Source organism: Mirounga angustirostris, unplaced genomic scaffold (assembly GCF_029215605.1).
Source record: "Mirounga angustirostris isolate CCGP_5_RB_7025 unplaced genomic scaffold, mMirAng1.0.hap1 SCAF_1, whole genome shotgun sequence".
Taxonomy (NCBI): Eukaryota; Metazoa; Chordata; class Mammalia; order Carnivora; family Phocidae; genus Mirounga; species Mirounga angustirostris.
The window spans coordinates 144,617,510-144,643,280 of NW_026991709.1; the positions used below are offsets into that span (position 1 = coordinate 144,617,510).

Consider the following 25,771-nt stretch of genomic DNA (forward strand, 5'->3'; position numbering starts at 1 on the left):
CCCACCCCCTCCCCCAGATGAGGGCCTCTCAGCCTTTGGAGTTCAGAGTTCAGCCCTAGTTGCACTTCCTCCCGGCTCTCCCTGACCTGAGTGTCACCGTGTCATCTGCTTAGCCACTTTGGTCACCACGGCATAGTTACTTTTCTTTGTGAGCTTGCTGGAGCACCCTCAGTCTCCATTTCCCAGTCTCCAGGCTCCATGAGGGTGCGGACTTATGTGCTTTATTCCCTGTATGCCCCGTGCCCAGCAGTGTCTATGCTTGATAGGTGTTCAGCATGCATTTTCAACAAATGATTCTACTCTGTGTGAGGGCAAATATACAAGAGCAGGAAGAGTGGGCTTTGGAAACTATACATCTGTGTGAAGACTCAGGACTGGCCATGAACAGCCCTGAGTCCCTAGCCCGGTTCGGCCACTGCCTGGTTGTGTGACACAAGGTCAGAGTGACTCTGATCTTCAGTGTCTTAATCTGCAAGGTCAAAAGTTTGGACAGGATTAAACCTCCATCTTGCAGGCTCCGTCCATATAGATTTTGGCTCTGCTTCATACTTGTGTTATTATTTGCTTATTAGACTTTGTGTTAAAAGAAAACTTCCTATCACTACTATCAATATCTTATGTTGGAGGTAACAACAACCAGGAGAATGGAAACCAAACAGTGTTAATAGAATTCTTGCCAAATCCTGCAACCTGCCCAGGCTCAGTGTCTGGACACTTAGAGACTTCATGAAGAAGGGAAATGAGCACATGCTGGAGAGATGGTAACAACACAGTAGCACTCAAATGAGACATTCTGCACTCTCTCAGAAGGCCATGGGTGTTGAGAGCACATGAGTGCATCAGTGTCCTTTAGTGCTGTGTGTGTGGGTAGCCCTTGGCCATTGGGGGTGCCCCTGGCACCCATTCCTCACTTTGGAAAACACTGGACTGGATCTGAGACCTGGAAGGGACCTTAAAGATCACTGTCCCACCTGTCCTTTAGTAGATGAATGAGCTGAGCCGGTGTGGAAACGGCTGCCCACGCCCTTGACCCTGACAGTGAAAGATCCATGCCTGGGTCTGCTTGTGCCGTGGCAGGAAAAACCCCTGAAATGTGGAGAGCTCCAGCAGTGTGACTGGGGACCTTTGCCCCAACCCCGACCAGACCACTTAGAAACTGCCTGCGTGGACGGTAGCCAGGACTTTTATACTAAGCTCAATTCTAATATCTGGGAGTGTTTTTTGGACTTGCTCTCAGCAGGCCAGGCACTTTTTTTTTTCTTTCTTTCTTTCTTTTTTTTTTTTTTTTTTTTTTAAGAACAGGGTATGTCACTTACAATAGCCTCCAGTCCCTTCAGAACACTCAGGCTCCGCCAGAACACTTGGTTTGTGCTGTCTGATCCTCTTCCTTCATGTTGGTCAGAAGTAGTAACAAACGTGTAGTGAGAACAGCAAGTACCATTTCAGAGCCAAAAAGGAGTTTGGGGTGTGGATTATATACTTTGAAAACAAAACAAAACAACAGCTTTTTTGAAGCATAATTGACATAACAGAAACCACTGAACGTATTTAATGTATATAACTTGGTGGGTTTGGAGAAAGGAATATACCCGTGAAACCACTACAAACCAAGGTAATAAAAATCTTGGATAAAAATAAAAAATAAAAAAATTAATAATAAATAAAAACAAGAAAATAAACATTTATTTCCTAAAATAAAAAGTTTCTGCCTGACCCCCCTCCCACATTTTTGGTGGTAAGAACACCCAGTGTCATGTCAGCTGTGGGCTTGTCATATACGGCCTTTATTATGTTGAGGTGGATTATAATTTTAGAGGTTTAATAACCCAGAAAAAAGGTGGGTAGCAAAGAAAATGTTTTGTTCCACATGGAGATTGTACCAAATAACAACCAAAATGTTTGGTTCGACGTGAAGATTTTATGAGATTGTCAAAGAGTTTAAAACAATAAAATAGAGTGTCTTAAGTCCTGATCCCAAAAACAAAACAGATTACTGTGTAAGTTATTTAGAGAGCAAGACAAGGCCTCGTAGGCACTAGAATCTTTTTGTTGTCCTTGCTAGATTTGTCCTTGAATTAAAATCCATGCTTCTCGGGGTTCCTGGGCGGCTCAGTTGGTTAAGTATCTACCTTTGAGATGAACCATGAGAGACTATGGACTCTGAGAAACAAACAGGGTTTTGGGGGGGGGATTGGTTAGCCGGGTGATGAATATTAAGGAGGGCACGTACTGCATGGAGCACTGGGTGTTATACAAAAACAATGGATCATGGATCACCACATCAAAAACCAATGATGTATTGTATGGTGACTAACATAACATAATAAAATTAAAAAGAAAAAAAAAAGTATCTGCCTTTGGTTAGGTTGTGTTCCCGGGGTCTTAGGATCAAGCCCCAGGTCCCCAGGTCCCTTGGGCTCCCTGCTCAGCGGGGAGCCTGCTTCTCCCTCTGCCCCTCCCCCTGCTTGTGCTCGCTCGCTCGCTCTCAAATAAATAAAATCTTAAAAAAAAATTAAATTCCATCCTTCTTCCCTCAATCCCGATCACCTTCCCTTATCTCCTTACAAATGGATAAACTAAGCTAGTGGTCCTCAACTTTGGCTGTAAATTAGATTACTTGGGAACTTTAAAAATCCTGAGTCCCAGGCCACCCCCCAGACCAATGAAATCTGTGCCTCCAGAGTAGGGTCAGGTATGGGTAGTTTCTAAAGCTCCGCAGGGACCGACGTGCAGCCAGCATTGAGAACAGCTGCTCCAAACAACTATGCAGAACGTCTTCGCTGTCCTTTCTCACAAGTAAGAGTAGCATAAACTATTGCACATATCAAAGCTCTGTGGCTTTACCTGTGAAATTCTTACTCTGCTGGCAAGACAGTTTGTTAGCTAAACACCTATTCATCCAGTTCTCCTCCGACACTTTGTAGGAGAGAGGCCAAGAGGGGCACCTGGGTGGCTCAGTCGGTTAAGTGTCTGCCTTCTGCTCAGGTCATGATCTCCAGGTCCTGGGATTGAGCCCCATGTCAGGCTCCAGCCCCATGTCGGGCTCCAGCGCCATGTCGGACTCCCTGCTTGGCTAGGAGTCCGCTGCTCTCTCTTCTCGTCCCTCCCACCTCTCCCCCACCCCCAGCTTGTGCTCTTTCTCTCAAATAAATAAATAAAATCTTAAAAAAAAAAAAAAAAAGGAGAGGCCAAGATTCTCCCCATGATCACTATCACCTTAATTGTAATCTGAGAAACAGCTGCTTACGGACTCCCAGGAAGGTAACAGCTCGGGCTCACAGTGTTCCTTGGCATTGAGTAACTCACACAAGGTCACAGAGGGCAAGTGTGATTCTGGGGAAGTGAGCAAAGTGAGGGGGGACTGCTAGGCACTAAGGAATCCAAATCTAGTAAATCAAGTGGGAAAATAAGCCAGAACCACCAGATCCCTCCTGGTGGTCTTACCAGAACATACTTGCTTCTCCCTTTCCCCTCTCGGGGAAGCCAAGCATCTGCAACTGAAGGCAAACCTGTAGCATCTGCTGCAATAAGTTAGTTCGGAATATTTATTTATTTATTTATTTATTTATTTATTTATATTTTATTTTAGTTCAGAAAATTTAAATGAATATTGGAAATGTTAAACATTAAGCCCACCAGACCATGCTGTGTATCCTTTGGGATTCATTGGTGCTGAAAATGACATGACAAAAATAAGGGGGGAAATTCCATTATGTTACATGTGAGGTCATCAGGGACCTGGCTCTGCCTTCTCCCTGGTTTCACCAGTCACTTTGATCAGTCACTCATTCACTCATTTATCTCCGTTATCACATATCTACCAAGTGCCCACTGTGCCTAATGCTATTGGACTAGATGCTGGTGATCCAGTAGAGTGAAGGCAATGCGTTCTTGGCTCTCCAAAGCTTACCACCCACTCAGAGAGGTGAACAAGGTAAGGGCAATTACTTTCCACACCAGGAAAGGTGTATAAGAAACAATCTTTCTTCCTTTCTTTCTTTCTTTCTTTCTTTCTTTCTTTCTTTCTTTCTTTCTTTCTTTCTTTCTTTCTCTTTCTTTCTTTCTGTCTTTTTTTAAAGATTTTAATATTTGACAGAGAGAGACACAGTGAGAGAGGGAACACGAGCAGGGGGAGTGGGAGAGGGAGAAGCAGGCTTCCGCCGAGCAGGGAGCCCGATGCGGGGCTTGATCCCAGGACCCCAGGATCATGACCTGAGCTGAAGGCAGACGCCTAACGACTGAGCCACCCAGGCACCCCGAAACAAACCATTTCTCCATTCAGAGTCACCCAGGCCCAGTCAGCGGCCCGTGGCCCACTGTGCACTCTGCACATGTTCGTGAGATGGGCGCAGGTGCCGGGGCTGACCAGGAACACCTCTGCTGTGGTGGCCGCCGGCCCCGGACCTACAGCCCTTGTCCAGGGGACTGGCGTTTAACTAGTTGGAATGCCTTCTCTTCCCCTGTAGCAAAGCCTCTGGGACACTGATTAGTAACCAGAATGTGTTTGGTGGACAGAGATGCAGGAGAAAAAGGGAGCTTGTGGGCGCCTAGAGGCCAGCTGGGTGAACCAGGTCTGCTGGGGGCACCAAATACCCAGGTAGCCGAGCCCCAGTGCTCTCACTCTGCTCCTTTCCTGGAATTCGCTCAGGTTCTTGTCTTCCCATTATGACTGCAACTCTGTTGCAGTTCACCAGAACACAGTTTATTCTATGGTGGCTACATTTTAATCTCTGTGATGGATTTGAAATACAGCCTGGTTGCCACCGAGGCTTAGAGTACCCACCAAGTATTGTTTTTATGTTTTGTGTCATCTCTTAGGTGGGTTTCTTTTCTGCCTGTGATACTCTCTCCCAAGATAGGTTGATGCTTACTAGTTTCTTCTTTTTTTTAAAGATTTTATTTGTTTATTTATTTATTTGAGAGAGAGAGAATGAGAGACAGAGAGCACAAGAGGGAAGAGGGCAGAGGGAGAAGCAGACCCCCTGCCGAGCAGGGAGCCCGATGCGGGACTCGATCCCGGGACTCCAGGATCATGACCTGAGCCGAAGGCAGTCGCTTAACCAACTGAGCCACCCAGGTTCCCGATGCTTACTAGTTTCAAGGGGTGGTGTTTTTGACCTTGTACCAAATTCTGGGGCTTTCCTGATCACAGGGGTGGGGGGGGGGGTGTTCTTTCCAGGTGAAAACAACTAAGCTTCAAAGGGCTTGTGGCTGATAGGAACTTCCCATCTGAAGTTATAAGCCCTGTGCTTGAATCAGCACGTATTTTGTCTGAATTACAATCAAATGCTTTTTCTCTTCTGCCCCAGTGAGTTTAATTTTTTTTTTCTTCTCCACTGTTTCTTTCGTAGGGGTTCAGCTATTGCAAAAATAATTGGTAATAATGTCAAGAAACTTAAGAAGTTTGCCTCCACAGTTAAGATGTGGGTCTTTGAAGAAACGGTTAATGGGAGAAAACTGACAGACATCATAAATAATGACCATGAAAATGTAAAATATCTCCCTGGACACAAGCTGCCAGAAAATGTGGTAAGACTTTGGGACAGGAAGTACTTTTGGTTAATTCTGAAAGTAACACTTGGCTGAGTTAGCACTTGGGGCTTGGGGAAATGGAAAAGCTACCTCCCTCCTCATTTTTCCCTTTCTACTGCCAACTAATTTGCTTGGTCAGTTTTGGTTTTCCTGATTCTGAAGATGGGCTTTGTGTTAGTTTGCTAGGGCTGCCATAACAAAGTACAATAGAACAGATGGCTTAGACAACAGAGATGTATTTTCTCACAGTTCTGGAAGCTTCAAGTCCCAGATAAGGGTGTTGGCAAGTTTGCTTTCTTCTGAGGCTCTCTCTTTGACTTGTAGGTGGTCGTCTTCTTCCTGTGTCTTCATACTATCTTCATTCTGTGTATCCGTGTCCTAATCTATTCTTCTTCTTCTTCCTTTTTTTTTTTTTTTTTTTTGCTATAGATTTATTCATTTGAGAGAGCGCACACGCAGGAGCTGGGGGGGGGGAGGGGCAGAGGGAGAGGGAGAAGCAGGCTCCCAGCTGAGCAGGGAGTCCCATGCGGGGTTTGATCCCAGGACCCGGAAATCATGACCTGAGGTGAATGCAGATGCTTAACTGACTGAGCCACCCAGGTGCCCCGATCTCCTCTCATAAGGATACGAGTCATGTTGAATTAGGGCCCACCCTAATGTCCTCATTTTAATGTAATAACCTCTGTAAAGACCCTGTCTCCAAATACAGTATTCCAAGGTACTAGGGTTAGGATATCAACTTATGGGGCGCCTGGGTGGCTCAGTCGGTTAAGCGTCTGCATTCGGCTCAGGTCATGATCCCAGAGTCCTGGGATCGAGCCCCGCATCGGGCCCCCTGCTCCGCGGGAAGCCTGCTTCTCCCTCTCCCACTCCCCCTGCTTGTGTTCCCTTTCTTGCTGTGTCTCTGTCTGTCAAATGAATAAATACAATCTTAAAAAAAAAAAAAGGATATCAACTTATAAAATTGGGGTAGGGGGCACGGCACACAATTCAGCCCACAGCAGGCTACTTTCTTGGCATTCAAGGTGCTGGTCCCATCAGAGCTGGAACTCACAGCCTTGCCTTCGGCTGCTTGTGACCCCCAGTCCTGATATTCCCTTTCTACACACAAGAACAGCTAATGTACTAGTCTGTAATTAAAATCAGGGTTAAGGCCTAAATTACAGAAGGAGACTGAAGAAAATAGAAGATTGTAAGACTGACAGTTTAAAATTTAAGCTTATTAGGTCTGAGAGGGAAAAATACAGGTAATTGCTTGGCCTCATTCCAGTGACTTGCCAGAGGTGGGAGGGAGAAATGAGCAAGAAGAATAAAAAGAGTGTACCGTGCTGCTTGTGTGAGTGGAATTTGAACTTCTGTTGCCAGATTCACCCCTTGGTGGCTTTCTGTAGTAAGTCTGTTTGAAGACCGGACCATTGTGGTCTGATTCCCTGCCTGATTCCTTGGTTAACCGGACAAACTCATCTTCTTTGTTTATGAAATATTCATTTCTGCATATATTCACTCATCAATCTTTATGAGCATGTACAGTGCATGCAAAGCACAGTGTTCGTTGCTGGAGACAAGAAGAGGGGTAAAATGACGTTTCTTCCTTCAAGGAGTCCAGCAGGGGAGACGGATTTGGAAACTGATAAGTGCCAGGAAGTCCGGATTTGCAAAGACCTTGCTCGCTGGAGATTGCTGTTTGGCTTTTGGTTACAGGGTTCATTAGTGTCAAGCGCTGTGCTAAGTAGCTCACATATCTTTTCTCGTGTAATGCTCTCAATAACCGTCTTAGGTTGATACTGCTAGTTTTCCTATTACGAGGATGATTCTGATTTTGTAGGGAAGGATACCAAGGCCCAGAGAAGTTAATGAACTTGCCTGGGGTCCCATAGCTAGAGGCTGGGGTTTGAATTTGATTCCTAGCGAGCTCATCCCGTTGAATCTCTTGTCTTCTGGACAAATGATCACTTTCTCCTCTGTGTCACTGCACTGGGGGTCAGGCAGCATTTCTGCAGTCATTCTCGGCATTGTTGGTGGGGAGAGAAAGGATCCCTATGGTTCTGAGCTTAGAAGTTAAGTTGTCCAAATATCCGAGGGGAGGAACAAAGGGAGCGGCTATTCCCACTGCAGTGGAAGGCTTCTGAGGTCATCTCTGACCCCTGCTTGGAGTAGGAAATTCGTGCGTTCCAACTTCTCATTCTTTTTTTTTTTTTTAAAGATTTTATTTATTTATTTGACAGAGAGAGACACAGCGAGAGAGGGAACACAAGCAGGGGGAGTGGAAGAGGGAGAAGCAGGCTTCCCGCAGAGCAGGGAGCCCGATGTGGGGCTCGATCCCAGGACCCTGGGATCATGACCCGAGCCGAAGGCAGACGCTTAATGACTGAGCCACCCAGGCGCCCCTCAACTTCTCATTCTTGTTGGACTCAATGCTTTGTTAAATACGTTCCTTCCACTCTGCTTTGTGCCAGTCCCTTATGTACCTACCTGTTCAGCCCCACTTGCCCCGAGTGTGTGAACCTGACTTTCTGGTTTTTTGGTCTTCCATGGTTCCTGGCGCAGTACCCAGTGGGGCGGGGGACCTGCCAGCTGGTTCTGTGAAGCTGAAGCTTGTGACGGGAGCAGGGGAGCCAGGAGGGAAGGAGGCAGGGAAAGAATTGACATAGAGGAGCCAACAGCCATTGCCACTCAGAGCCCAGTGCCCACACTGATTCCACCACCTGCTCCATGTCCCTGGGTGTGGACAGAGGGAGGAGAAAAAGGAGGAACTGTCCACTCCCAGGACCCTGTTGATGTCTGAAGCCTTGTAGGTTCACAAAAGTGAACGTATCCATTCTCTGGAATGGACCTTTGCGTGGTTTCCAGCTGTTTGTTGTCATGGACCTTGTTCCCAGGGGGTAGAATCGCAGGGTCACTGGGAACGCACGGCTGAAATGTCACCATGTCACACCACTCGTTTCCAGAGCGGCTGTATCAGTCTACACTCCCCCAGCACGTCTGAGGGTTCACGTTGTTCCACATGCTTACCCGTGCTTGGCAGAGGATACCTGGGGTGCTAGAAAGTTTTATTTCTTAAGCTGGTGGAAGGTACACAGGTGGTTTTTTTCTCTATACTTCTTACAGTTTTGAACTGCACTCAGAAAATGTTGCATAATAAAGATGGTGGTGAAGTGTAGTGGTGGAGGGACTCCCTGGGAGTCAGGGCTTGGTGCTCACTGAGTGAGCATGGTCAGACGGATGGCTATTCTTTTTTTTTTTTTTTATTCTTGTTAATCCCCATACATTACATCATTAGTTCTAGATGAAGTGTTCCATGATTCATTGTTTGTGCATAACACCCAGTGCTCCATGCAGAATGTGCCCTCCTCAATACCCACCACCAGGCCAACCCATCCTCCCACCCCCCTCCCCTCTAGAACCCCCAGTTTGTTTTTCAGAGTCCATCATCTCCCATGGTTCATCTACCCCTCCGATTTCCCCCGCTTCATTCTTCCCCTCCCGCTACCTTCTTCTTCTTCTTTTTTTCTTAACATATATTGCATTATTTGTTTCAGAGGTACAGATCTGAGATTCAACAGTCTTGCACAATTCACAGCGCTTACCAGAGCACATACCCTCCCCAGTGTCTATCACCCAGTCACCCCGCCCCTCCCACCCCACCCCCCACTCCAACAACACTCAGTTTGTTTCCTGCGATTAAGAATTCCTCATATCAGTGAGATCATATGATACATGTCTTTCTCTGTTTGACTTATTTCACTCAACATAATACCCTCCAGTTCCATCCACGTCATTGCAAATGGCAAGATCTCATTCCTTTTGATGGCTGCATAATATTCCATTGTATATATATACCACCTCTTCTTTATCCATTCATCTGTCGATGGACATCTTGGCTCTTTCCACAGTTTGGCTATTGTGGACATTGCTGCTATAAACATCGGGGTGCACGTACCCCTTCGGATCCCTACTTTTGTATCTTTGGGGTAAATACCCAGTAGTGCAATTGCTGGATCATATGGTAACTCTATTTTCAACTTTTTGAGGAACCTCCATACAGTTTTCCAGAGTGGCTGCACCAGCTTGCATTCCCACCAACAGTGTAGGAGGGTCCCCTTTCTCCGCATCCCCGCCAACATCTGTCATTTCCTGACTTGTTAACGGATGGCTATTCTTAGTGCTTTATTACCCTTAGGCGTTTTGTGAGAAGTAAATGAGGTGATCCATATATATATTTGGTTTCCTGTGAAGTATTTTTTTTTAAGAGCTGGGGATTTGTTTTTGTTGTTGTTTTTTTCTTTAGTTTTATATGTTTATTTCAGTTTTTCGGCTATCTCATTTGGTCCTTTAAAAAATCAACTAGTGTTAGATAAGACCCTTAATCGTCATGAGAGACATGTTGCATTTCCATCCACATAGGATTGCTATTTGTGATGTCTGTCAGTTGGTGTGCTGATGTGAGACTGTGAGTCTTTCTTGCTCGGGGCCCCCACGCTGTTTCCCACTGACCTTCTTCATGCCCATCCTCATCAGGTGACTCCCTCCCCCTTCCCCCAACCTCTTGTAACAGTGATATCACCATGTCATCACCTGTTGACTAAAAGCTGGGACAATCTGGGTTTGCAGTTTTCTCTGAAACCTGAGCGGAAAGAACGCTTCCCTTTTCTTGCCACTGTTGGATGTAAATCATTGATCCTGTTTTGTAGCTGTCTGTCTAGGGTCTCAACCAGGTAGAGCACTCCTGTGCCTTCTCGCTGCAGGTTTAACCAGCCTCAGCGTGGCGCCAGGATTTACGATCACAGCATCTTCTGTGAAATACCATTGTATTGTTTCTCATCTTGCTTTCTAAACCTTACCAACTCTTTTTAAAACAACTTGACTGAGGTCCGATTCACAGATCATACAATTCACCCATTCAAGTGTACAAGTCAGTGGTTTTGAGTATATTCAGAGTTGTGCAAACATTACCACCATCAATTTTAAAATATTTTCATCACCCCAAAAAGAAACCCCACACCATGTAGGAGTCACTTCCTATTTCCTCCTATCCCCTGCCCAAGCCCTAAGCAACTGCTAATCTTTCTGTCTCTATAGACTTGCCTATTCCAGACATTTCATATAAATGGCACCATACAATATATAGTTTTCTGTGTCTGGCTTCTTTGATTTCGCATCGTGTTTCAAGGTTTATCTGTGTTGTAGCATGTGTCGGTACTCCATTCCTTTTTATGGCTGAACAAGATTCTATTTTATGGATGTACCATATTGTTACTTATCCACTTGTCTGTTGATGGACATTTGGGTGGTTTGCACTTTTCAGCTCTTGTGAATAATACAGCTATGAACACTTGTATACAGTGTTTTGTGTGAATGTGTTTTCAGTTCTTTTGAGTGGGTACCTAGGAGTGCAATTGCTGGATCATATGGTAACGTTGAACTCTTTGAGGAACTGCCGGGCTGTTTTCCAAAGTCACTGCACTGTATAGGGGTTCCAGATGCTCCACATCCTTACAAACACCTTCGTCATTATCTAACTTTTTGATCCTACCCATCCTGGTGGGTATAAGGTGATATTTTATTGTGATTTTGATTTTCACTTGCCTAAAGTCTAACAATGTTGAGCATCTTTCCATGTGCTCATTGGACATTTGTATATCTCCCTCGGAGAAATGTGTATTCGCAATCTTTGTCCATTTAAAAAATTGGGTTGTCTTTTTATTAAGGAGTAGTAAGAATTCTTTTTTTCTTTTTCTTTTTCTTTTTTTTTTTAAAGATTTTATTTATTTATTTGACAGAGAGAGACACAGCGAGAGAGGGAACACAAGCAGGGGGAGTGGGAGAGGGAGAAGCAGGCTTCCCGCTGAGCAGAGAGCCCCATGTGGGGCTCGATCCCAGGACTCTGAAAATCCAGGTAGGGCTGGTTTCAGGTGCGTGTGTGCGTGCATGTGTGTGCGTGTGCGTGCGCGTGTGTGGGATGGATGGGGAAGAGGAGAAACAAGAGGTCTAGAGAAGAAAAAAGATTTTAACTAGAATTCAGGCTGTCAGGCTCTGCATGAGAGTTTACAGAGCAGAAATCCCCACCTAAGTAAGGCTAGTTAGTTACCCATGGTGGAGTGAGAGGTCAGAGTTTTTACAAAGGCTGGGAGGGGATTGAGTGGGACCACAGGCAAATACATAAGAGCAGAAAGAACTTTTCCAGTAAAGGACAGAGCAGCTGGGGATTGGCATCAGAAGGCTAATGGAATAGAATAAGAAATTGCTCTTTTGGAGGAGGTAGAATCTCCAAATTCGAGGGAACTAGTAGGCAGGTAGATTTTGGGTGACGCATCCTTGTCACCTGTGGCTATTCAGCCTGGATTACTAATCCAGAGAAGCCCCTCTGAAGAGGAAAACAGCTTCTCCCCTGCTCTGCGGAGTGTGAATAAGAGGAGAAGTGCCAGTAAAGTTTGGGTTATGATTTGCTGTATGGGGAATGACTATGCTGCCATTCAAACCGACTTAAGCTAAGATAGGGGATGATTTGTTTCATATGACTAAAAATCCAGGTAGGGCTGGTTTCAGGCATAGCCTGATAGATTTCCTTGGGGGATTCTTTGAGGGAGGGAGTAACTCTTAGCACATGTATTAGTTAAGAGGATAGACTAAGATAAAAGAAGAGGCATAATAATCATGTGACTTAAAGAACAAAAGGACTTATTTCCCTCTCACATAATAGTGGTCTAGCGGCTTTGCTTCACACTGTTATGCTTGGTCCCATCTTTCTTCCTCATGTGCCATCTCTTAGGTCTGGGTTGCCTTGGGTTTCAACAACAGAAAGTGGGGAAAGAAAGTGTGGAGGAAGCAGCCTGCTGTTTTAGGGGTTCTGGGCCATAAGTGGTATGCACTGCTCCCTCTCATGCTCTGTTGATGAGAACTTGGTCCATGGCCCATGTAACTGCAGGGGCTGCTGGGAAATGTGGTCCCTAGCGAGGTGACTAGTGACTGGCTTCCACTCTGTGATTATGGAAGAAGGTGAGAAGGAATTTTGGTGAGGAGTTGGCAGTTTCCATCACAGTGCCCAAACCAGCTTTCGTAGGAGGCTTAGCCGTCCCGAATGATGTTCCTGTGGCACATAGTAGCACTTGCTCAGAGAAGAATCTTCCTCTAGTCCCTTCATTTTGGGAACCGTGAATGCTTAAAAGGAGCTATCTCCGTTAAGTTCGGTTCAGGTATATATGACAGAAAACCTATCACAGCAGTGACCTAAATGTTTTTTCTTCTCTCCTGTAAAAGACATTTATGGTATTTTTTTTTAAATTTTATTATGTTATGTTAGTCACCATACAATACATCACTGTTTTTGATGTGGTGATCCACGATCCATTGTTTTCATATAACACCCAGTGCTCCATGCAGTACGTGCCCTCCTTAATACCCATCACCGGGCTAACCCATCACCCCCCCAAAACCCTGTTTGTTTTCTCAGAGCCCGTAATCTCTCATGGTTCATCTCTCCCTCCAATTCCCACCCCCCTCATTTTTCCCTTCCTTCTCCTAGTGTCCTCCATGCTATTCCTCATGTTCCACAAATAAGTGAAACCATATGATAATTGACTTTCTCTGCTTGACTTATTTCACTTAGCATAATCTCCTCCAGTTCCATCCATGTTGATGCAAAAGTTGGGTATTCATCCTTTCTGATGGCTGAGTAATATTCCATTGTATATATGGACCACATCTTCTTTATCCATTCATCTGTTGAAGGGCATCTCGGCTCTTTCCACAGTTTGGCTATTGCGGACATTGCTGCTATGAACGTTGGGGCGCATATGGCCCTTCTTTTCACTACATCTGTGTCTTTGGGGTAAATACCCAGGAGTGCAATTGCTGGGTCATAGGGTAGCTCTATTTTTACATTTTTGAGGCACCTCCACACTGTTTTCCAAAGTGGCTGTACCAACTTGCATTCCCACCAATGGTGTAAGAGGGTTCCCCTTTCTCCACAACCTCTCCAACATTTGTTGTTTCTTTCCCTGTCCATTTTTGCCATTCTAACTGGTGTAAGGTGGTATCTCAGTGTGGTTTTGATTTGAATTTCCCTGATGGCTAATGATGATGAACATTTTTTCATGTGTCTGTTAGCCATTTGTATGTCTTCTTCAGCGAAGTGTCTTTTCATATCTTCTGCCCACTTTTTGACTTGATTATTTGTTTTTTGGGTGTTGAGTTTGAGAAGATTTTTTTTTTTTTTTTTTAAGATTCTATTTATTTGACAGAGAGAGACACAGCGAGAGAGGGAACACAAGCAGGGGGAGTGGCAGAGGGAGAAGCAGGCTTCCCGCAGAGCAGGGAGCTCGATGCGAGGCTCTATCCCAGGACCCTGGGATCATGACCTGGGCCGAAGGCAGACGCTTAACAACTGAGCCACCCAGGTGCCCCTGAGTTTGAGAAGTTCTTTATAGATCTTGGATACCAGCCTTTATCTGTAGTGTCATTTGCAAATATCTTCTCCCATTCTATGGTTTGCCTCTTTGTTTTGTTGACTGTTTCCTTTGCTGTACAGAAGCTTTTTATCTTGATGAAGTCCCAAAAGTTCATTTTTGCTTTTGTTTCACTAGCTTTTGGAGATGTATCTTGAAAGAAGTTGCTGTGGGCGATGTCAAAGAGGTTACTGCCTATGTTCTCCTCTAGGATTTTGATGGATTCCTGTCTCACATTGAGGTCCTTCAACCACTTTGAGTTTATCTTTGTGAATGGTGTTAGAGAATGGTGTTAGAGAATGGTCAAGTTTCATTCTTCTGCATGTGGCTGTCCAATTTTCCCAGCACCATTTATTGCTTTTTTCCATTGCATGTTTTTTCCTGCTTTGCCAAAGATTATTTGACCATAGAGTTGAGGGTCCATATCTGGGCTCTCTATTCTGTTCCATTGGTCTATATGTCTGTTTTTGTGCCAGTACCATGCTATCTTGGTGATCACAGCTTTGTAGTATAGCTTGAAATCGGGCAACGTGATGCCCCCAGCTTTGTTTTTCTTTTTCAACATTTCCTTGGCGATTCGGGGTCTTTTCTGATTCCATACAAATTTTAGGATTGTTTGTTCCGGCACTTTGAAAAATGTCATTGGAATTTTGATCGGGATGGCATTGAAGGTATAGATTGCTCTGGGTAGCATAGACATTTTAACAATGTTTATTCTTCCGATCCATGAGCATGGAATATTTTTCCATCTTTTTGTGTCTTCTTCAATTTCTTTCATGAGTGTTTTGTAGTTCCTAGAGTATAGATCCTTTACCTCTTTGGTTAGGTTTATTCCGAGGTATCTTATGGTTTTTGGGGCTATTGCAAATGGAATCATTTCTCTAATTTCTCTTTCTACAGTTGTGTTGTTAGTGTATAAGAAAGCAACTGATTTCTGTGCATTGATTTTGTATCCTGCCACATTACTGAATTGCTGTATGAGTTCTAGTAATTTGGGGGTGGAGTCTTTTGGGTTTTCCACATAAAGTATCATGTCGTCTGCAAAAAGAGAGAGTTTGACTTCTTCTTTGCCAATTTGAATACCTTTTATTTCTTTTTGTTGTCTGATTGCTGTTGCTAGGACTTCTAGCACTATGTTGAACAATAGTGGCGAGAGTGGGCATCCTTGACGTGTTCCTGATCTTAAGGAAAAGGCTCTCAGCTTTTCCCCATTGAGGAAGATATTCACTGTGTGTTTTTCATAGATGGATTTTATGAACTTGAGGAATGTTCCCTCTATCCCTATACTCTGAAGAGTTTTAATCAGGAAAGGATGTTGTACTTTGTCAAATGCTTTTTCTGCATCAATTGAGAGGACCATATGGTTCTTCTCCCTCCTCTTATTAATGTGTTCTATCACATTGATTGATTTGCGAATGTTGAACCACCCTTGCATCCCGGGTATAAATCCCACTTGGTTGTGGTAGATGATCCTTTTAATGTATTGTTGGATCCTGTTAGCTAGGATTTTGTTGAGGATTTTGGAATCCATATTCATCAGGGATATCGGTCTGAAATTCTCCTTTTTGATGGGGTCTTTGCCTGGTTTGGGGATTAAGGTAATGCTGGCCTCATAGAATGAGTTTGGAAGTTTTCCTTCTGTTTCTATTTTTTGAAACAGCTTCAGTAGAATAGGTATTATTTCTTCTTTGAATGTTTGGTAGAATTCCCCAGGGAATCCATCAGGCCCTGGACTCGTGTTTTTTGGGAGGTTTTGGATCACTGCTTCAATCTCATTACTGGTTATTGGCCTATTCAGGTTGTCAATTTCTTCCTGTTTCAGACTTGGCAGCTTATAGGTTTCCAGGAAGGCCTCCATTTCATCCAGATTGCTCAGTTTATTGGCATATAGTTGTTGATAATAATTTCTAATTATTGTTTCTATTTCCTTGGTGTTAGTCGTGATCTCTCCCCTTTCATTCATAATTTTATTAATTTGGGTCCTTTCTCTTTTCTTTTGGATAAGTCTGGCCAGTGGTTTATCGATCTTATTAATTCTTTCAAAGAATCAACTTCTAGTTTCGTTGATCTGATCTACTGTGTTTCTGGTTTCTAATTGATTTCTGCTCTAATTTTAACTATTTCTCTTCTAATGCGTGGCTTAGGCATCGTTTGTTGCTTTTTCTCTAGTTCTTTAAGGTGTAGAGTTAGTTGGTGAATTCGGGATTTTTCTATTTTTTTGAGTGAGGCTTGGATGGCTATGTATTTCCCCCTTAGGACCGCCTTTGCAGTATCTCATAGGTTTTGGACTGATGTGTTTTTGTTCTCATTGATTTCCATGAATTGTTTAAGTTCTTCTTTGATTTCTTGGTTGACCCAAACAGTCTTGAGCAGAGTGGTCTTTAGCTTCCAAGTGTTTGAATTTCTGCCAAATTTTTTCTTGTGATTGAGTTCCAGTTTTAGAGCATTGTGGTCTGAGAATATGCAGGGAATAATCTCAATCTTTTGGTATCAGTTGAGACCTGATTTGTGACCCAGTATATGGTCTATTCTGGAGAAAGTTCCCTGTGCGCTAGAGAAGAATGAGTATTCTGTTGTTTTAGGGTGGAATGTTCTGTAAATATCTTCGAGGTCCATCTGGTCCAATGTATCATTTAAAGCTCTTGTTTCCTTGTTGATTTTCTGCTTAGATGATCTGTCCATTGCTGAAAGTGGAGTATTGAGGTCTCCTACAATTAACGTATTGTTATCAATATGACTCTTTATTTTGGTTAACAGTTGGCTTATATAGATGGCTGCTCCCATGTTGGGGGCATAGATATTTACAATTGTTAGATCTTCTTGTTGGATAGACCCTTTAAGAATGATATAGTGTCCTTCGGTGTCTCTTGTTACAGACTTTAATTTAAAATCTAATTTGTCTGATATAAGAATTGCTACCCCAGCTTTCTTTTGAGGTCCGCTGGCATGGAGGATGGATATTTATCCCTTCACTTTCAGTCTGGATGTATCTTTAGGTTCAAAATGAGTCTCTTGTAGACAGCATATGGATGGGTCTTGTCTTTTTATCCAATCTGCAACCCTCTGCCATTTTATGGGAGTATTTAGGCCATTCACGTTGAGAGTGATTATTGAAAGATATGAATTAATTGTCATCATGTTGCCTGTGAAGACGTTGCTTTTATAGATTGTCCCTGTAAATTTCTGTTGTAGATCATTCTTGGGGTCTTTCTCCTTTTATAGAACCCCCTTAATATTTCTTGCAGGGCCGGCTTAGTGGTCACATATTCTTTCAACTTCTGCCGGTCATGGAAGCTCTGCATCTCTCCATCCATTCTAAATGAAAGCCTTGCCAGATAAAGTATTCTTGGCTGCATGTTCTTCTCATTTAGTACCCTGAATATGGGTCTTGCCAGGCCTTTCTGGCTTGCCAGGTCTCTGTGGATAGGTCTGACGTTATTCTGATGTTCCTCCCTCTGTACATTAGGAATCTCTTCCCCCCAACTGCCCTTAAGATGGTTTCCTTGGTTCTAAGATTTGCAAGTTTTATTATTATGTGCCGGGATGTTGGCCTGTTTTCCTTGATCTTAGGAGGGGTCCTCTCTGCCTCTAGGACTCGAATGTTTGTTTCATTCCCCAGGTTAGGGAAGTTCTCAGCTACGATTTGCTCAAATACCTCTTCTAGTCCTCTCTCTCCACTCCCTCCGGGATTCCAATTATTCTGACATTGGAACGCTTCATGGTGTCACTTATTTCTCTGATTCTATTTTCATGGATTCTGAGTTGTTTTTCCCTGGCCTCCTCTTTTCCCTTTTTATCTATTATATTGTCTTCCAGGTCGCTTATTTGTTCTTCTGCCTCAGTTACCCTAGCTGTTAGATTATCTAGATTGGATTGGATCTCATTGATAGCATTTTTAAGTTCTGCCAATTCAGCTTTCATTTCTGCCCTTAGAGACTCTATGTTGCCATTAATTGATTTCTCCATTCTAGCCATTGTCTTCACAATTGCTAGCCTGAATTCCATCTCTGACATCTTGGTTATATCTGCATCCATTTGTAAATCTGCAGCATAAGTCATAATATCTGATTCTTTTCTATTTTGGGGGCTCCTCCTCCTAGTCATTCTGTTGATGGGTGTTTGAGGGAATGTATAGAGTCCAAATTATTGACCAGAACCCAAGCAAGATGCACCTGTTTTCTTGGGACCTTAGGGTTGCTGGCCTCTTGTTTTCCCAGCCTGTCTTCTGCGGGAGGGGCCTGCCGCGCTGTTACTCAGGCAACCCTGTTTGGGCGGAGTTGCCCTGCCCCCCCATCATGGGGGATGGGCTCAGCGGGAATCCGTTTTTGGGGCTTTTGTTCTCTGGCAGCTTTCCCTGGCGGCTTTCCGCGTCTCTTCCGCAAGTCAGAGCAGAAGAGACCGTTTCCAACCCTCTGCCTCAGAGCACAGAGACCGCAGTCTGTTCTTCATTGAGCTCTCCAGGCCACACCGTCTCCGTTTCTGTCCGTGCTGCTATAACCTGCAGCAGCCTGGGTTGTGCACCCCTCCGCAGCGATCCCAGTCCTGCCTCCAGGTCGGGGCATGTCTCTGCCCTTTGTGCTTCTAAAACTGCCAGCCACTCCCAGTTTGTGCTCTCACAGGACCCCGCTGCTCTGGTTTCCGTCCGGGGGCTGCAGTTCCCGGGCGTGACCCCAGCGCTCCAGGTTTCTGCCCCAGGGGCTGCAGTTCGCAGGCGCGACCCCGCTGCTCCGGGTTTCCACCCCGGGGGCTGCCCTGAAGTCCTTTCCCGACACTACCGGTCAGCGAGTCTGTGCCTGTCCCCAGCGCGTGAGGCTGTCACTCACTGGCGGTGTAGGATCCCCACAGCCAGGCACCCTCCCGCTGCCGTTTATCCTCTGACATCTGCCCGTGGAATCAGGGCTCCCTGCTTCGTACCTCAAAACCAACCGCCTCTGATACTCTGTAGAGATCCAGATCTTCTTACATCTCAGGCTGGTTTCGTGGGTGCTCAGGGTGGTCTGGTAGATATCCAGCTCAATTCCGGGGACCAGTTGAAATAGGGTCCCCTACTCCTCCACCATCTTTCTGGATCACCCAACATTTGTGGTATTAATGACATGTTAACGATGTCAGGGACTCTTTTTATCCCACTGTTCTGCCATCTCAGCATTTGGGTTCTTCCTCATAGTCCAAGATAACTGTCTGAACTCCAGCCATCTCTTCCCATTCCCTCTGGCAAAAGAAGGAGGAAAGGCCTCCAAGGACATTTCCCAGAGGTCACACACAGCACTTCTATGGACGCCCCGTGGGTCAGAACTGAATGACATGGGGCACCTAGCTGCAAGGGAGGATGAGGAACGTAGCCTTTCTTCTGGGCATTTATGAGCCTAGCACCAAACTGGGGCCTTCTCATGCTGAGGAGGAAGGGGAGAATGGACATTGAGCAACAGTGAGCAGTCTCTGCGAGAGACCATGTGCCCCCATGTTCTCACTAGTTGCCCTCACCTCTGCCTCTGAGTGTGTGTGTGTGTGTGTGTGTGTGTATGCGTTTCTCTGCCCATGTTAAATTCTTTTTTTTTTTAAGATTTTATTTATTTAATTGACAGAGACACAGTGAGAGAGGGAACACAAGCAGGGGGAGTGGGAGAGGGAGAAGCAGGCTTCCTGCCGAGCAGGGAGCCCGATGTGGGGCTCGATCCCAGGACCGTGGGATCATGACCTGAGCCGAAGGCAGACGCTTAACGACTGAGCCGCCCAGGCGCCCCTGCCCATGTTAAATTCTAAAACCCATCTTCATATTTATCTGAAGGAAAGAAAGCACCATAAAAGCTGACATGTACTGAGTGCATACCAGGTGTGAAACGTGATCTATATCACTTACTCTTCACAAGAGTGCTCTCCAAGTGCTTTACCTAGGAGAGTTTAGCATGGGACTATTTACAGAGGTGTGGGCAGAGTGGAGAGAACCAAAAGGGCTTCCTGGAGTGTCCAGAGTTTAGCAACAGCAGGAAATCATAACCACCCCTGAAAGGGCAAGGGGACAGACGAGTGTCCGCAAACCAGCCTGACCAGAGCTTTGAGACATAGAAGAGAGGCTGCCTGTCAGGAGGTAGAACTGTAGAATGAAGCCAAGCCAGCATCCCTGTGAGCCTGGGCCATAATGGCCTCAGGAGGTTGATACATACCTGACCTGTCTCTCCTCCCACCTTGGATTTCCTAACAGCATCCCACTTTGGCTGAGGCCAACTGGAAGGCAGAGAGCAAGGGCCCCCAGCGAAAACAGTCCATAGCTCCTTGGGGAACACAGCAAGGCAAAGAAGGGCAGAAAATGGATTGAGAGATTGGGAGAGCAGCAGAGAACAACCCACACAGTATTAGGACTCCTTTTTTCAGGTAGGGAAACTGAGGCATAGAGAAGCTAAGTCACTTGCCCAGCTGGTAAGCAAGAGGCAGGATTCTGCTAGCTTCGGATGTGTCCTGAAGGGGAAGGCCGAGCCCACAGCACATTTGCCTTTCCTGTCTGTCTGCACAGTACTCTGCACACAGTAGGCGTCTGATAAATGGTCAGTGAATGAAATCATGGGAGAGGCATATTTTGGTGTAGGAGTAACTGTTTCCTCCTCCTTGTCATTGCAGGTTGCTGTCCCAAACCTCAGTGAGGCCGTGCAGGATGCAGACCTGCTGGTGTTTGTCATTCCCCACCAGTTCATTAACAGAATCTGTGACGAGATCACCGGGAGGGTGCCCAAGAAAGCGCTAGGAATCACCCTCATCAAGGTAACTGGCCGGTGACCCCAGGCAGAAAAAGCATTGCTGGGCTGGACGTCAGTTATGGGGGAGATTATTTCCTCTCACTTCCATCTGTTAGAAATAGGAGCGGAAAGGGAGGTTATGGCAGTTTTTTGTTTTCTGGTTTTTTTAAAGATGCCTGGAAGGTAATCAGTAACACACATCGCAGGAGCTCAGGAGCTCAGCTGAGCCCCACTTCAGGCGAGGGCTGCTTTCTATCACAGCGGCTTTGAGCAGTGGCAGTGATGTGAGGATGGGCTCCTCCTGACGAGCCTTGCTGTCAGAAAGAACCTGTCTAGGCCATGGGTCTCAGCCTGCGTTCTGGAAATCACCAGTGGTTTGTGTTGCTGGGAATTGCATTCTTGTTAGTTTCTACTCCTGGGTATACTCCCTAAAGGGAGTTTTTAACCACAAGTCCACAAACCACCCCCACAGGTCCCTAGACAGAATTCAGGAGGTTCCTAGACTTAAATGTGGGGAGAAAAATTACATTTTTATTCATTTTAACTTCTAACTGAAATGAGCGTTGCTCTGGTGTATGAATGCCAGCCACAGGCCAGACTTGCCATAACAATCTATGGCCCTGTTATCAATAGAAATCCCAGGTATTTTCATGCCACTTTATAATGGCTCCAAGTTATCTGAAGGTATCATTTATGCTGATCACGACCTTGAAATTATGGTAATTGTTAAACCTGCCAAATCATCTTTTTCTAATTGCATTAATAAAACAGCACGTATATTACTTTGTCATAAATTTGTGTGTTTTTTTAAAACATTTTGATAACTATGTTTCAATGTAATCGGCTTCCTGGGTAATCTCATGCATTTTGCTTTATGCATATGAAATTCTGAGAATGAGTCCATAAAACTTCACGAGACTGCCCTGTGTGAGGGCCACATCATAAAAAAGGTTAAGAACCCCCTCGAGAGACTTTATTCTTTAGAGTGGTTCATAGATGAGTGTTTATGAAAGCAAACTTGAACAACTTACATGTCAGTTATAAGTACAATGGATAAATGAATAGTGGCCTTTTGTTTTGGAATACAACACAGTGGTAAATAGAAACACACCAGAACATTCATGCAGCCACATGGGTGAGTCTCTAAAATGATAGGGTAGCACCGAACAGTACCTCATGGGTGAATGGTACAATTTCACTTACAGGCTTTCAAAAGCAGGCATAATGGCATAACATTTTGTTTAGGGATAGCTTTATGCGGCAAAATGGTCAAGAGCAGAAGGGAGTGGTGCGTACAGCCTACAGGATAGCGGTGTACCCTGGTGGGGGTGTGGACCAGTAGCGAGAAGGAGGACGGACTTGGGGAGGGACATACGGGACTTCAGTGGTATACGTCACGTTCTGGGTGGACATCATTTTCTTTCCGTTTTATTGTTACGCTTTCAACAGTGCAGACATGGTATGTATGTTACTCTTGTAAGAGCTCTTTTTCAAGTAACAGAGTGACTGTGGCATGCCTCATTCACTTGGTGGTTTGATTTCCCCTAATTTGTTGACATCCTTACAGGGCATAGACGAGGGCCCTGAGGGGCTGAAGCTCATTTCCGACATCATCCGGGAGAAGATGGGCATTGACGTCAGCGTGCTCATGGGAGCCAACATTGCCAGTGAAGTGGCTGCAGAGAAGTTTTGTGAGACCACCATCGGTGAGGCTGGGTGGGGAGCCTTGGGAGCCCGGACATTCAGTGTTTTAAAAGCACATTTGCCATTTCTGGTATCTTCTGTAGTGGACTCTTCCTCAGGTAGATATTCAGTGGGGTGGGGATTTAATGTAAGGAAGTCAACAGCCCCCAGAATCAAAGTAAAGGCAAGGAGACCATTTGGACCTCCCATGAGCCGATAATGAATTATCAAGGTTAAACACAAAAAATGCAAAGTGGCTTATACTGAGAAGCAGGTGATGACATCCATGTAGGGGCTGCCCTGGCCTTAGAAAACCCAGATTTATTATTTTTTTTTTTTTACTCACAAATGCCAGTATCTGGATCCTCATTGGATTCCAGTGCTATCTAAAAATTGGAATGATAAAAATTGGTGGGAATGATCCCTGTTTTCAGGTGAATAATCCAAAACTCAGTGAATAAGTTACCTGCCCCAAGGTCACATAGCGAATTTAGAACTCAGGCATGAACTTGGCCATCTTGTTTCCTAAATTAGAAAGCTCTTCCTACTCTTACACAACATTGGTATTGTGAAGATTTCCGCTTCTTTTAAAAAGGGCTTTGAAATTCTCATGTGCTCATGTACCATATTAAAATACTGATAGAAAAGTAATATTGCTATCTTTGCACATGCTTTGCAAAAGTTTGAGTTTATTTACCACCTTACTTCCACCCTTGTCAAACATAGCAGCAATGTGCATGATTTCTCCTTGCAGCTTTGTAAAAGGAAGCTCTCAGAGAAGTCAGGCTCTTTTCAGGAAGATAGAATGCATGGGAAAAGGTAGCTCCTGACTTTCATACACGCCTGCAAGTTAGGACATTTTTACTTCTTTTGCTTATTTCTCTTTTTCTTTTAATTACATAGATATTGTGGAAAATAGGGATGATCAAAAGAAAACCATTTCTTACATTTAATTTCCATTTTTTTCTTTGTGTGCAAACTATTAATGTACGTCTATATAAGTTACATACTGTTTTATAATTGCTTTATTTACTTAATATATAACAACTTTTGAAGTCTGTCAACATCTTCATAGCTGGATAGTATTCCATCAACAATCCCATATATCTGGGCACTTAAAACTTTTTTTTGTTTTGTTTTGAGAAATACTATCTGTGGAGAACAGAGGTATCACAAATAATATAATGAAGAAAACAAAATGGACTATAGTCAACCCAGGTTGATATTTATAAAAATGATACATATAGACACAGGTAAGAAAATTCAAACAGTATGAGAATTAAGATTGTGACTTCTCGACCTTGGGAAGATGGTGGAGCAGGAGGACCCTGAGCTCACCCTGTCCCACATGTACAACTAGATACCATCCACATCCAAGTCAGTAAACCGGAGAGGGATCCAAAGATGGGCAGAACGAACTTCACAGCGAAATAGAAGAAGCTGCATCTGACAGGTTAGGAAGGTCAGAAAGGCGGAGGGAGGCTGCCCACAGGAGGGAGGGGCTGTGTGCATGAAGAGGGCAGAGAAACGAGCTGTCGTACCAGGGAGCTCACATGGAAACACTAATCCCCATAACATCTGGCTTCAAGAACCAGAGGGGCTGAATTCCGTAAGTTTGTAAGAACAAGTGAGACTCGATCCTGGCACTTTGGAGGTCAGCTGACTCAGCACTGGGTGAGCCTGGAAGGTGAGTGAGAGCTGGGTTGCTACCCTTAAAGAGATAGCAGCCTGAGTGGAGAGGCAACGTAAAAATAGCAGTTTACACAATGCTGGGGGTAGACAGGAGACAGATCTGATCATATTGATTTTGGAGCATGTTGGGGGACTTCTCTGAAAATGAGGGCTCTGACAGGTGCCATTTTTTGCCTCCATCCCCAACATAAACACAGAGCTACAGGTGAAAGGCAGGGCTGCACAGATACTGTAGCCTCTGCCCCAGGGCTCAGGGCAAATTAAAGTGTGTGCGCTGCCCAGCCACCGGGTGCATAGCTGTCTCCTCACGTAGCCCCCAGCCACCACACCGTGCTCAGCTGCATGCCCCCAGATACCATCACATACCATGCCATGTGCCCCCAGCCACCATTACACACTGGGCCCAGCTACACCCAACCATCATCACACGCTTTGCCCAGCCTCACGCCCCCAGCCACCCCTGTGGGCAGCTCCCAGCCACGGTGGCACTTCGGGGGATCTGGCACAGGACTAGAGACGCAAGACAAATTTTGCTAACACCACCACCCCGCTCCCAAGTTCCCCAGTGGGTATGTCCCCTCACAGCTGGCCTGACTGGGCCCCACTAACACCAGAGAGAGCAAGCACAGCCCACAACAGGCAGAGAATCAGTGCCGACAACTGCACTGAAAGGAAAAGTGACTCAGACATGACAGCAAGACATAAGCAACACACACAGGATGCTCTCCTGAAGTGCCAGGTTCTGGTGAACAGGGGATATGCACTGCAGGGACTCCAGAACCTCCTCTGCATAAAGTCACTGCATGCAATAGAGAAGACACAGCTGACTTTCTTTACGCACAGAGAAAGGCAGACAGAGAGAGGCAGACAAACTGAGGAGACAGAGAAATGAAATGGAAATGAAAGAAGAGGACAAGGCCACAGCCAGAGATTAAGCAAAATAGTACAAGTAACTTGCCTGATAGAGAATTTAGAGCAGTGATCATAAGGATCCTCACTGGACTTGAGAAGAGTGGAAGACATGAATGAGATGCTTAATGCAGTGATAAGGAATAACATAGCAGAGATAAAGGGCTCAATAAATGAAATGGGAAACATGCCTGATGGAATGAGCAGCAGGATGGAAGAAACAGAGGAACGAATTAGTGACCTGGAAATGGAAAGTATTCAAGATGAACAAAAGAAAGAAAAAAGAATTATGCAAAAGGAGAATAGACTTAGAGAACTCAGTGACTCCATTAAATATAATAACATTCGTATTATAGGAGTCTCAGAAGAAGAGAGAGAAAAGGGGGCAGAAATTTTATTTGAAGAAATAATGGCTAAAAACTTTCCTAATCTAGGGGAAGGAAACAGAGATCCAAATCCAGAAGGCACTGAGAACCCCCATCAAAATCAACAAAAGCAGGGGTGCTTGGGTGGCAGTTAAGTGTCTGACTCTTGGTTTTGGCTCAGGTTATGATCTCAGTGTCATGAGATCAAGCCCTGCATCTGGCTCTTTGCTCAGTGCAGAGTCTGTTTGAGATTCTCTCTCTCCTTCTCCCTCTGCCCCTCCCCCACTCGCTCACTCTCCTCTCTCTCTCTCTCTAAAACAAATAATCTTTTTAAAAAAATCAACAAAAGCAGATCCACACCAAAACATATTGTGATTAAATTTGCAAAATAAGTGATAAAAAAAATCTTAAAAGC

The 25,771-nt window shown here is 44.8% G+C and overlaps 1 protein-coding gene across 2 annotated transcripts in view; it reads left to right on the forward strand.

Moving 5' to 3' along the window:
* GPD1L (glycerol-3-phosphate dehydrogenase 1 like) overlaps positions 1-25,771 on the forward strand; it is an 80,709-nt gene that overhangs the window by 8,909 nt on the left and 46,029 nt on the right. For both annotated transcript variants that reach the window (XM_054504479.2, XM_045903930.3), the window contains exons 2-4: positions 5,352-5,529; positions 20,592-20,732; positions 22,275-22,413. In XM_054504479.2, coding sequence (XP_054360454.1) covers positions 5,352-5,529; positions 20,592-20,732; positions 22,275-22,413 — 458 coding nt within the window. The remainder of the gene's footprint in view (positions 1-5,351; positions 5,530-20,591; positions 20,733-22,274; positions 22,414-25,771) is intronic.